The 12,318-nt window shown below is 51.6% G+C and overlaps 6 protein-coding genes across 6 annotated transcripts; 4 read left to right on the top strand and 2 right to left on the bottom strand.

Annotated features, from left to right (window-relative positions):
- Positions 1–382: 382 nt before the first annotated feature.
- Positions 383–1,573, top strand: J4E85_007450 (uncharacterized protein; the record flags this gene model as incomplete). Its single annotated transcript, XM_051471682.1, has 1 exon — positions 383–1,573. One exon carries the CDS (start codon positions 383–385, stop codon positions 1,571–1,573), a length of 1,191 nt encoding a protein of 396 aa, XP_051324756.1.
- A 609-nt stretch (positions 1,574–2,182) lies between these two features.
- J4E85_007449 (uncharacterized protein) lies at positions 2,183–3,184 on the bottom strand (the record flags this gene model as incomplete). The annotated part of the gene is made up of 1 exon (XM_051471681.1): positions 2,183–3,184. The coding sequence occupies one exon, from the start codon at positions 3,182–3,184 to the stop codon at positions 2,183–2,185; it is 1,002 nt and encodes a 333-aa protein (XP_051324755.1).
- A 1,286-nt stretch (positions 3,185–4,470) lies between these two features.
- On the top strand, positions 4,471–6,549 carry J4E85_007448 (uncharacterized protein; the record flags this gene model as incomplete). The annotated part of the gene is made up of 1 exon (XM_051471680.1): positions 4,471–6,549. The coding sequence occupies one exon, from the start codon at positions 4,471–4,473 to the stop codon at positions 6,547–6,549; it is 2,079 nt and encodes a 692-aa protein (XP_051324754.1).
- Positions 6,550–6,967: 418 nt separating this feature from the next.
- J4E85_007447 (uncharacterized protein) lies at positions 6,968–8,047 on the top strand (the record flags this gene model as incomplete). The annotated part of the gene is made up of 1 exon (XM_051471679.1): positions 6,968–8,047. The coding sequence occupies one exon, from the start codon at positions 6,968–6,970 to the stop codon at positions 8,045–8,047; it is 1,080 nt and encodes a 359-aa protein (XP_051324753.1).
- A 458-nt stretch (positions 8,048–8,505) lies between these two features.
- Positions 8,506–8,940, bottom strand: J4E85_007446 (uncharacterized protein; the record flags this gene model as incomplete). The annotated part of the gene is made up of 2 exons (XM_051471678.1): positions 8,506–8,717; positions 8,928–8,940. The coding sequence occupies 2 exons, from the start codon at positions 8,938–8,940 to the stop codon at positions 8,506–8,508; spliced, it is 225 nt and encodes a 74-aa protein (XP_051324752.1).
- Positions 8,941–9,769: 829 nt separating this feature from the next.
- On the top strand, positions 9,770–11,052 carry J4E85_007445 (uncharacterized protein; the record flags this gene model as incomplete). The annotated part of the gene is made up of 2 exons (XM_051471677.1): positions 9,770–10,129; positions 10,219–11,052. The coding sequence occupies 2 exons, from the start codon at positions 9,770–9,772 to the stop codon at positions 11,050–11,052; spliced, it is 1,194 nt and encodes a 397-aa protein (XP_051324751.1).
- Positions 11,053–12,318: the final 1,266 nt, after the last annotated feature.

Here is a 12,318-nt window from a genome sequence, read left to right as displayed (position 1 = left end):
CCGTGTGTAGTCATCGCCTTGGACGAAATCCTTCGTGGTAGTATGATTTGAATGCACATCTACCACTATTGCGTCTTGACTTGGACATGTCCTAGAATAGCCGCGTCTAGTCTCGATTCGGCATCGCCATCCGAACATTCGACATCCCGATCTTTCTACTCCAACACACGTTTGTACCGATTCGCCAACCTCATCGAAACTTAAACGCAGTGCTCATAGAAAATCACACGTGACTGCTAACTTCATTCTAGGGCGATCGATTGTGAGTTACTAGGACCGTTATCGTGTCTGAGTCAGAGGGCAATACGATCCATCCATCAATCTTTGAGTTGAAGGAGTGCTTGTGAACTAAGGAAGAGACGGTCATTTGAAGGAAGACATAATGTCAGACATGAATACAGCCCCCGGTACAGCAGGAGATAAGCAGTCAAATGGCACCACTTCCACATCTCCCACAAATCTCAACCCCACTCCCGACTCCGGCTCCCGCTACGATAAGCCCATCGCCACCGCCCAAAAGGATGGACTTCCCATAATTGATATATCCCCCTTCATGGACCCCTCCTCTTCGCATGAAGCCCGTTCAACAACCGCCTCCGCCATAAACGCCGCTTGCATAAACTACGGCTTCTTCTACCTCACCGGCCACGGCATCCCCACTTCCAAACTCGACGAAATCATCAACTTGGCGCGGGAATTCTTTTCTCTACCACTCGAGGAAAAGAACAAAATCAAGCGCTTCGATGCCGGCAGCCCGGAAGGAGGCGACGGCGCACGCGGCTACCAGGGGCTCGGCGAAAACGTGACGGGTGGACTGCAAGACATGCAAGAAGCCATCGATTGGTACCGAGACTGGCCGGCCGACAAGAGAGAACCAGGCGATGGCGGACCAGGTAGCGTCAAGAGCCTCCAGGGAATTAATCTTTGGCCTGAGAAACCCGAACAGCTCAGACCCGTGTACGAAGAATACATCTCGCGCGTCAAGAAAGTCGGCGAAGCACTCGTTCACGCCATGGGCGTAGCACTAGACCTCGGTTCCCCTCAAGAAGGCGCAACACAATCAACGCAAGACGAAGAAATCTTCCTGCGTAACTGCTCCGACTCCTTCTGGGTCATGCGCATGATCGGCTACCCTCCCCTCACAACCCCCATCTCCGGCGACGACAACATCGACCAATTCTCCTGCGGCGCCCACACAGACTACGGTTGCGTGACCCTTCTTCTCACAGACCCCACACCCTCCTCCCTCCAAGTCCTGCTCAAAGACGGCACGACCTGGCTGAACGCGGACCCCCTCCCCGGCGCGTTTGTCGTCAACATTGGCGATATGATTGAGCGGTGGACGAACGGTTTGTGGAAGAGTACTAAACATCGGGTTATTCATAGGGGGGAAGCGTTTAGGGTTAGTGTGCCGTTTTTCTATGAGCCGAATTTTGAGGCGTGGGTTGAGCCGTTGGGGAAGTGTGTGCAGAGGACGGGGGGTAGGGAAGGGTATGGGAAGGGGAGGTATGGGGATCATTTGTTGGGGAAGGTTAGTGGGAATTTTTATTATAGTATGAGGACTGATTGGTGAGGGTGTTAGTGAGGCGTGGAGTGTGTCAGTGGCTCTGAGATGGATAGAAGGGTATGCGGTATAGTATCGATTAACTTTGTTGTCAATGTGATTTTTAGATGATCGTTCTGGATGTATTGACGCGGCAGTGACTTAATCGCAGATATAGTGACATTGACATACAGATTCGGCACCTGGGCGAACATGTCATCCCGCGACATGCGAGTGATGTGGTCCCTTTCACTCAAACAGTCTGCTTATCCGGCCTGTCGCAGTGATGTACCCAGTCTGTGCGGAAACTGTTTGCACGTCCCCGTTCTCACAGTCACACAAACAAACGCGCTCTCACCCATCACCTCCAAGCAATTGAAACACTGTATCGTAGTATATATACGCAATAATTTACTAATATCTCAATAGAATCTGATGGGCCCGTAGCGTATGTCCTTCGCATGTCTACCCTGTCGTGCAGGGTGTGATCCGTTCACATACAGGCTTCGGTTGAAGCGATCTATTTTTGCTCCGGGTTCGAAACTGCCTGCGGCCATAAAAATTCGCATATTTCTCTTTTTGTTTCGCTACCTCCCTCCCTTTCACTTGTCACACACACCCCGCACCGCCTCAACAAGTTCAATTAGACTCCTCCAACCATCCAAACAGCGCGCTATGATATCTTTCGCTGTCCTGAACTTGGGGACTGTGGCCTAGATCCTCGAATTCGATCAACGTCGCGTTTGGAATCCTCGCCGCCACTTCCTTACCCAATAGCTCGTATTTGCCTATCTTGGCTTGTACATCTGGTGGGCTCCAAGCCTTGCCAATAGCCGTTGTGTCTTTTGTCCCTATCAAGAGAAGAGTCTTAGGCTGTACCAACTCAAACTCATACGCAATCGGTTGAGTCAAAACCATATCCGTCGTCTGCGCCATATTATACGCAAAGTCGATGTTCTCGGGAGACGTCTGGTAGAGTGAGACTAGCATGTTGACCCAGACATCGTATTCCGGCTTCCAGGTATTGACGTAGTAAGTAGCTTGTTGGTATTTCCGGATTGATGTGTAGTTGGTGGCCAGCTCGTCTTTGTACAAAGCGTCGAGATTGCGCCATGGTACCCCGAGAGCCTTCCAGTCTTCCAGGCCGATCGGGTTCGTGAGAATGAGATGGGATGTTTGCTCTGGGTACATGAGGGCGAAGCGCGTAGCTAACATACCACCCATGGAGTGTCCTAGTACATATGTTGACTCCACACCTAGGCTTTGCAGCAAGAGATGTGTGTTTCGCGCGAGCTGCTGCAGCGAGAACTGGTAGGCTGGCGGTTTGGACGACTTGCAAAAGCCGATTTGATCGGGGATGATGACGCGGTATCCGTGGGCTGAGAGGCGACGCGCTGAGTCCTCCCATGTCGCGCCGCAGAAGTTCTTGCCGTGGAGAAGCATGATGGTCTTGTTTGAGGCATAGCTGGTGTTTTGAGAGGGTACATCCATGTAAGCCATGGAGAGATTCGCGCGCTGCGACGTGAACTCAAAATACTGCACTGGCCATGGGTAGGTGTAGTTCCAGGTACTAGGCGGAACCATACTCGTGCCCAACGCCGTCGCAATGAGTTGCGTGAGAATAAGTAGCTTTAGCCGCATATTGAAAGCGACGATGGGAAAGCGATACGGACGAACGTAGTGCCCAGAGGGAGGTGTGTAGAAGGTGAGGTTGCTATTCAAACTCTTGAATTCTGACATGCATATGATGTGTAATGACGCCTGCCAATCTATCCTGCCTATCGCGACCCACTCCAATGCTTGTCTTCTTGCATTTCTTCGTATTGCGATTTGCTGCATGGTGCGAGTGCGCTCAAACCCATTGCCCGATGAAAAGGACAGAGCGTGTTCGGTCTCGTTCGTCCTGGCGGCGATATACATTCTTACCTCTTCGTCCCACGGTTGTCTGGTATAACGTGGCCGCTACTGTGTTCATAGTGCTGTTATACTTGCCAAGATGAAGGGTCTCTGATTAATCCTCCAATGAGATGGAGGGTACCTCACGGACGACGCCCCTGTGTTCTCGAGTTTAGCGACCGTTGAAGAATGCACCAACCGGTATAGATACCACTGTCAAGATCGTGGAGATACACCTGTCGCTTCCTTCAAGCAAGGAAGTATTCGATTGTCGGAAGGAACAAACCTGCCAGGTTCTGCCCACATGTGCCCGCAGGCGTGAGGGGAATACGCATACTAGCTCCCAACACGGCTAGCACCAAGCTGCGCGTCTTGAACCCCGGAACCCCATCAAATTTCCAGCTTCCACTCCTCCGCTCCGCAGTTCAAGCCACACCCCGCGAACGGACAGCGAAGTCATCCACCCCGACCCCTGCATCTAGCATCCATGATGCCATCGCCACGAGGCCGGCGGGCTACATGCAGTGCCTAAACGGCTAAATTACATCGGACCTGAACCTCGGATGAAGATGCATAGACCACTATCGCGATGCTACGCGCGATGTGATCTAACTGCAGGCCAAGCGATACATCGATCTGGAAGGATTCTTATCCATTGCGATATCAAGTGACAACCGAAGATTCATATTGTATGCTCATGTTGAGGCGAGTGTATTCGCTCTGGGCACGATAGGTTTTGGTTCGCCTTTGTCGCTCGGTAGAACGTTGCGGTACCCGTCCTCTGCTTAAGCATTCTGCCACTGCCCCTGCCTAGTGATCGATCTACACCTCGTTTCCTGGGGTTAGCCCGCTCTCGAATGCTTATTTCCAATAGCCTCATGTGGAGGAGAACTGCTTGTGGCTAGCGCTACGGTTGTTCATCTGCAAGCACGACGCCATCCGGGTTACCGGTGCCGTATAAGAGGATCAAGATGAACGACCATGGTTCTCCAGCTGTCGATCAAGTCTCTGCGCCAAGCTGGACATTCAAGATGACAGTCATCACCACCCTCGTTGCCGCTGCGGCGGCTGGTATTGTTGCTGTCTCTCAGGCTTCACCGGTTGGATCAGCACCTGCCGTTGGCGTTTCGAACGCGAAATCCTCTTTGACACTCATTTACCAGAACAATCTTAACGGCTCGGACGACAAGAACCACATTGGTGCCATCATCCTCGACCCGGTCCCTCAAGCCAATGCAGCAGCAGCCTGTGCCTCGCTCAACGAGAAACTCATCTCCAAGGCTACGCTCCAGAAGTACCAGGCTGATTTCAACGATGCTCTCTCATACCAAGATTATGCCAAGTACACCGACGCTGAACGAGGGTACTACATCGACAGTGGCGTCGTCTCAGTCGGCAACCGAGTGAAGTACATGTCTGCTTCATCACATCACAAGCAACTGCCTGTCTTGTGTACCCAATCGGCAAACAATGGATCAGCGAGTGCCGGTCCTGTGAACGGAAGTTCTATCTCAGTTGCATCTGGTGGAAACACATTCGTCGGATACCGAAATCAGAAGTCCTTTAGGTTCCTCGGCATTCCATACGCGGATACGCCTACCCGTTTCCAGTACTCTTCGCTCTACTCTAAGAAGGGTCAAACAATTCAGACTACCGAATACGGCTCCAATTGCATCCAAGGTGGTGGTGGAAGCGAAGACTGTCTCTTCCTCAACATCCAAACACCATACATCCCCAAAGTAGGATCGAAGAAGCAGCTCCGCCCCGTATTGTTCTGGATTCACGGTGGTGGATTCACCGGAGGAAGTGGTGCTGATCCACTCTCCGACGGTGGAAACCTTGCAAGCAAGGAAGATCTTGTTGTGGTTAACATCAACTACCGTCTTTCGACGCTCGGCTTCCTGGCCATCCCTGGAACAGACATCAAGGGCAACTTCGGTATCGGCGACCAGATCGTGGCGCTCGACTGGACTATTGCAAACATCGCTGCCTTTGGTGGTGACCCTGAGAGGATAACCATCGCTGGAGGATCAGCCGGAGCCGGCTCTGTCAGAACACTGTTAGGCTCCCCTAAAGCCATCGGAAAGTTCCAAGGCGCCGTTGCCTTATCCAACCTCGGAGGTGGCGTAACGCTTGGTCTGGACGGAGACTACGGAACAACTTATTCAACCTACTACACGGTCAATCAGAGCTACACCGTCGCCGGGCCTCAGATCTTTGCGGCGGCTGGCTGCAACAGCACTGATGTGTTAGCCCAAATCGCTTGTCTCGACAAGGTCCCTGCTGCAGACCTGGTCGGCTTCAGCACTGTAGCCCGATATGTCGTCCAAGACGGTACATACGTCAACACGCCAGAACTCATCATCTCAACTCGCAATGCCAGTACCGCACACATTCCCGTAATCTTCGGCACCGTTCTCGATGACGGCGCTTCGTTCTCTACATATCCCACAAGCCCGATCTCAAACCACTCGCAAGGACTACAGGAAGCGCTTGGTATCAACAGCACATGGGCCGAACGCGTCATCCAGTCTGGTCTGTTCCCCTTCACCAGCACGGGTAACCTGACGCTCGACTCCTTCAACGTCTCGCAGCGCATTGCCACCGACAAGACATTCCGCTGTGCCGACCAATCGACCGTCTACTCTGCCTCGCGATCAAAAGCCTTCTCAAAGACATACTACTACCAACTTGACCGTTCCATCGACGGCTACGACCCCAACAACCTGGGTGGCCCTGCCAACGACAACCCCGAGAACCCGTACTTCCGCTTCCACGGCGCAGACTCGCCTTGGTTCTTCGGCGTTCTGAACCGCATCCGCGAACCAGAGGATCTGTGGAGTGTTCAACTCACTACCAGCTACTTCGCTTCCTTCATCAGGAACGGCGACCCGAACCCTAGCTTGAAGTATCTTGATGTAAGAGGGTACTACAAGGTGCTTGAAGGTGTGACGAAGTATGGTCAGTGGATGCAGGTTGATGCGACTAAGAAGTCAGGAGATGAGATTAGGCTGTTGGATTGGCCTAGCAAGAGCGCTGGATACACGGATGTGGAGCAGTGTGATTGGCTGGGATACCCTCTGGATTACTACCTGAACGGAGGGATCTGAGTAGCTGGTACTGCTATGAGCCGTGTCCGTATGTAGTCATGTGTAGGAGAAGCCTTCTTAATGCATGTGTAGCCGTCATCAAACATTCGACCAAGTCCCTATTAATGCAGTACATCTGTGACACCTGTAACGAAAGCAAATGGTAATCGCAAAGCTAACAGTTTACCCTGGTGTTCGGTTTGGCATACAAGTCTTGTCTTTTTGTCAAATTTCGTTGCCCTCTTGCGGGTTGTATCAGTGAAGGCGCCCGGGCGCTCGCACTCACTCACCGAAGTGAGAGTGGACCGTTGCTGCCTGATCAGGGCTAGTACCCAATAGGCTCTAGCATTTCTGTTTACGAATCGCCTTCCGCCAGCTTCCTTCGCGTTCAGACTACTCTCTCCGGTGAGGTATCTTCATCCACCTACTCTAAGCCGCCATGAGTTATTTCGACGTTCGTGTTCGGGAGTCGCTCTTCCAAAGGATCGACGGCGGCAAGCTCAAGAAAACGCCCACCACACCTAAGGAAGCACGACAAGTAGCAAAGATCGCGGAAGATTGGGTTCCGCCCGGTGTGTTTCCATTCTTCCGCCTTCCACGAGAACTCCGCGATACGATATACAAGTACGCCCTAGGAACGGAGGCCAGAGTATTCCGCGCCGACAATCTCCTGTTGCTAGCCACTTGTCAGACGTCAACCAAGTACGGTCTCCGGGTTGTGAATGAACAGAAGGAAATCGATGCGGTGAACGGTGAGGGATCTGAGGAGGAAGAGGATAAGGAAGACACAGAAGAGAAGGATCGAGATAAAGAATATGGATGGTATGAGGGTGGCTACCTAGGTGATATGTGGAAAGAATATGAATGGTATGAGGGTCGCTATGATATGTGGTACATGGGTCTTAACTCAGCCGTACCGGAAGGTCTTCCCAACTGGCTTCGCAGCAACAAGCAACTCTGCTCAGAAGCACTCCTGTGCTTTGGCGCTACCCGAACGTTTGTCATAATCGACTACTACGATTACACCAATTACACAAAAGCCCATAGTAACCCTCCCGACATGGCTGGCTTGACCAACTCGCTGGTCATGAATAGGAACGTCATTCGCCACATCGCAATCAGGAGAGAGGTCGACCAGCTTATGGACGACGACCCGAAATTCCTGGTCCTTCTTCAAGGCCTGCAAGTTGAAAACTTGACAATGGATTTGGAATGGAGTCATCGTCTCGACTATGAATCGGATGATGAGGATTCGCTAGAAGATTGTATTGAAGAGTGGGACACTTTGGATCTTGGCTATTGGGAGGGTAGGCTGCAGAAGCTGAAGATCACGATTCCTACAAGGCGCGAATATGGAGACGAGGCTTTCCATACGAAGACCTTTGATCTGGCTGAAAGATTGGCCACTAGACTGTTCGGACCTGGCGCTAAGGTGGTCTGGGGCCCTTACGTATATGACAAGAGGCAGGGCAGTATCGGCCTGTACAAGAGGTATCTGACTGTAGAGAAAGCGGCCTAGGGTGTTAAGCTTGGGCATTTGGTGGTGAGAAGAAGTATATGCGGTGAACGAGAGGGCGTTCGATCGAGAGCGGCCATATGTATTGTACTACCTCTGTGCTTCGAGGCTATGGGATCAAGCATCTACTCAGTAGGCGTGTTATTATCATCGTGCGTTCGATCAAGTAGTCAAATTCTCATGGTATCCAGAGTTTCTTCAGTGACTTATCAATGGATCGGAAGTCCATCATAGTAGACCCAGAACACCTTCTATGAATGCCCAAGTATCCACTTGAACATCATGCCAGACCCAGGAGGTTTTTGACGTCTCGGCATGTATCACTCCACTCACTTCAATCTCACTGACACCCTCCAGGCTCAGCCACTAACCTAATTCACGCGGGTAGGATCGTTGTCGTCTCATATGGAATCAATCGCTTCGGCAGCCTCTTACATGGTTTGGACGGCGTCCAACACATCTTAATCCTGGATATCCTTGGGCTCGGAAGGACTGTTAGCCTGGCGGCTAGCCTCGGCACTAGCGAGGAGGAAGTCTTCACCTGAGAGGTGTTCACCAGGGACGATTTTGCCAAAGAAATCGGTCGTAGCGAATAAGCCCGGGTATCGTATAAGGTTTTTGGTCTTTTCTGTAGTACGGACATCCTTCTTGAGGTTGACCGTGGCGAACGAAGCTGGAACTCACAATCATGCCACTGTTGCGACTTCCCCAGGGGTCTACGTCCTACTTTCCCGTGACGAATACGAGTAGTTAGCGACGTTTGGGAGTATGTCAAGAGTTTTCTGGATAACATTCTAGTGGTCTATAGCACACCTAGAAGTTTATCATATGCTTAGGTAGGTAGCCATATACACTTACTTCATACTCGTGTACGCCTAGCCACACTCTTTGAACATGGTAATTGATAGGATCTATTGCACGTCTTCGTAAGCTGGCCTCTTTTTGCAAACGACTAGACTTTACTCAACCTGATCACGTTTATGATTCACTTTCACTAAGGTACGGTCTCGCATCAAAGCGCAAAAAAATAGTAAATATTGCAGAGTTTCGAACACGGGGCCGCAGAAAGAGGCAAAAAGAAACTCTTACTAAGCCACTAGAGACACGGATTAAACTCCCTAGACTATAGGGAAACATGCGTAGAACACTAGCCAGACTGTTCGTTGTTTCTTCGTGGAGTATAGACGAATTAGTTGGTATATATAGAAGAGTTCAATATCTGCTTAATATGCGCTGATAGTGGGCGCCCCAGAATTGTGGGGTTGTTTACATGTGTGAAGGTGAGCGAGCGCTCGTCGGTACCTAGGCCATCTGCGTCGCTGCGCAAATACTATCCCTACAGCAACAGAACCTGAGCGTCTGATGAGGGTTTTCTATTATTTACTTGTATAGCTCTGCTCGTGATCATTCGGTCTAGCTAAACATGGAAATTTGCGAAGTGATTCAGTGAAAAGAAGCCCCCGAAATGGCGCACATATCTAGGCAACACCCCGTCACCTCGACCTCTATTGTTGTCCACGGACAGGCAGTAGAGACTTTTAGGGGGACGACGTCACTACGAAATCGGGCGCAGATTTCGAGTCGCGCTCACCTTCACCTTCACCTTCACCGCGACTAGTATCTCGTCAGTGGGTATATATCTTTCTTCTGCAACCGCAATAATCTCTTCTCCAACCACCCCCATCCCCTGACTACATATACTACATTCGTATCTACATCTACATCATGGCTCCCACCACCCCCCTCCCGCCGAACCGCTCGCGCGCCATCAAGGTGGAGCTCTACTGCCCCGAGACCGGTGACAAAGCGGACAACTTCCTCATTACCCCGTCAATGACACATGACGACATCATCTTCAACGTTGAGCGCACACTTCGTCTCCGTGATCAAGAGATCTGGGCCTGCGACATCAATGGCGAGCTACTCTACAATAGCGACATGAACTCCTTCCACTTCAACAATGTCGCCGATGGAGAGAAGTTGCTGATCGGTACTTACGACTACCACCGTATCCGCCCAGAGCCTGAGCTCGAGGTCGTCTTGTATCTTGATGATACATCAGGCCTACTAAAGAGGTCACTCAGGGTAAGTTTCGAGATTTGTTGAGGAAGGGAATCGATTGGTACTTTCCCATTCGCCCAACTACCCAGAGAACTCAGCGATTGCATCTACAGCTACACATCGGCCCACTGCCTACTATCCTCAAGGCTAAGGGTCTACTCATCCAGGCCACATGCAAGGTCCGATCTTTGGAGGAAGACGATGACGACGATGACGATTTCTGCATTGAAAACATACTAACATACATGCAGCAACTCGGAAAAGAAGCTCTTCGCAACCACATGAGCAAGCTTCGTCGTTGCGATGCCCCCCTCCGCAAGAACGTTCTCCGCCTCGTCAAGCCATACAGCCGTATCGCGAGCTTAATCAAGGACTTCGATTCTGCGAACGCGAAGACACTGAAGCAGAAGTACAGTGTGTCCGCGTCGAAGCGCGACATCAAGAGCTTCTGGTGGATCAAGGACACGGCGATGAAGTTTGAGCCGGGGGTCCTCGCTCTGATGGCGATTCTCGCTGAAGCAACAGCGGGTAACGACGAGATCGCTTCAGATGCGCTCATCGATGCGAAGAAGGCTCGTCTCGACAACACCCCTTGGGGTTCAAAGGAACTGCAAGAGGAAGACGTTCGCGAAGCCATCAAGGCACTCTATGAGGCTGCAGATGCCCTCGATTCCGTATGGCCGGAGACCCAGGACAACAAGAAGATCGCGGTCAAGGATGCAAAGAAAGAACGCTATGCGAAGGCTAGCGGCAAGGGCAAAGCGGTCAAGCGTGATGCTGATTTGGGTGAAGAGGCCTTTGAGGCTGCGCATCCTGGCACGATGGCTTCGCGCGAGATGGATGGGCTGGCCGGACTTATGGACAAGAGCAAGTTGCCGGATACGATGGTGTCTGATGACTCCGATGAGGAGCCAGTAGTAAAGCCAGGTAGACTTCGGCGTACCTAGAGTGTGATAGGTATGCACAACGTTGCTGTGGGGATTAGTGCTAGATACGATGATTGCGGAGGGAGATTGGGCCTGTACAAGTACGGTAGCTAGGTCTTTCGACTGGACGAAACGAGTAGTTGGAGAATAAACATGGAAAGCACGAGATACAGGGAGAGAAGTTGATACAACGTATGTTGCTGATAGGAAGACGGCGACCATCATCGTCGTTACTTGTGAGGTTGTATGCCGCAGATCTGCATGTGATGCACAGTAAGACTTCAATGACTAGCCTGACCGTGACCAGGGTCCAGTATGAGTCAAGGCGCATGCTCTTCTTCATTGTCGTTGTGCTCGATGTGCATGAATCACGGCTCACCTCATACTGGTCTTTGGCGAGTAAGTCCAGATGGATGCTCGGCAACGGGCCCTCAGCCACCCGTTAGCAGTTCCTTCCTCTAGGATGTTGGATAGTCGAAGGTGGACTATTGCCCTATGATCCATGATCTAGAAGGAGACGTGGAGAAGGAGGCTTAGATTCGGACGAACGAACGAAGGATTTGTAAGGTGGAGGTGGCGTATACTGAACATGGCAATACGCAGTTGCCGTTGGAGCGACTTCGGGTGGAAGCCGCGGGGCGCAATTGCCGAGAACGTCTCTTTTCGTACGGCGTATACGATTACGCTCTGCGACATCTTCTGCAGGCCGCGTCAACAATACTTTCATCTCCATACACGCATCCAGCTAGTAGCCTAGTACTATACACCATCGCGATTCGTTGTGTAGCGCGAGGCTATAGCACCGCCGCCGCGACGTTATGTGTCGCCCGTTGATCGTCATGGCGGAGTCCGGAACCTCGGAACAGAACTATTTGCGAAGCTACTCCTCGCTGCGCATGGTGCATACGCTGTGGTGAAGAAAAACACGCTGTTGAGGTAATGTCTAGCAGGTCAGTCGAATGAAACGACCGTACGCAGGCTGCCTAACGGCGAGGACGCGACGCGCTATGGACGGCAATAATTGCGATCAGGGCCCAACGAAGATGACGACATTGTTTATTGCATAACAACAGGGCAGTGGTTGTTACTTTGCGCCAAACGCTTGTCTCGACATCTCAAACATGGAGAAAGTAACACACCACACTCAATGCCAGGATGACAGGGTCGTATCAAGGTTCTTTTCGTACCCTTCGTACCGGCAGCTTGCCGAGTGCCGAAAGCGTATTGTTTCGAAATGAGCGCCAGCCACTCACGGGAGATGACGCGCCACAACGGTGCCCGCTGACC

Source organism: Alternaria conjuncta, assembly GCF_024043145.1.
Source record: "Alternaria conjuncta strain BMP 0040 chromosome Unknown scaffold_10, whole genome shotgun sequence".
Lineage (NCBI taxonomy): Eukaryota > Fungi > Ascomycota > Dothideomycetes > Pleosporales > Pleosporaceae > Alternaria > Alternaria conjuncta.
Note: the sequence above shows the minus strand (reverse complement) of the source record. Positions and strands in the feature narration are given on the sequence as shown.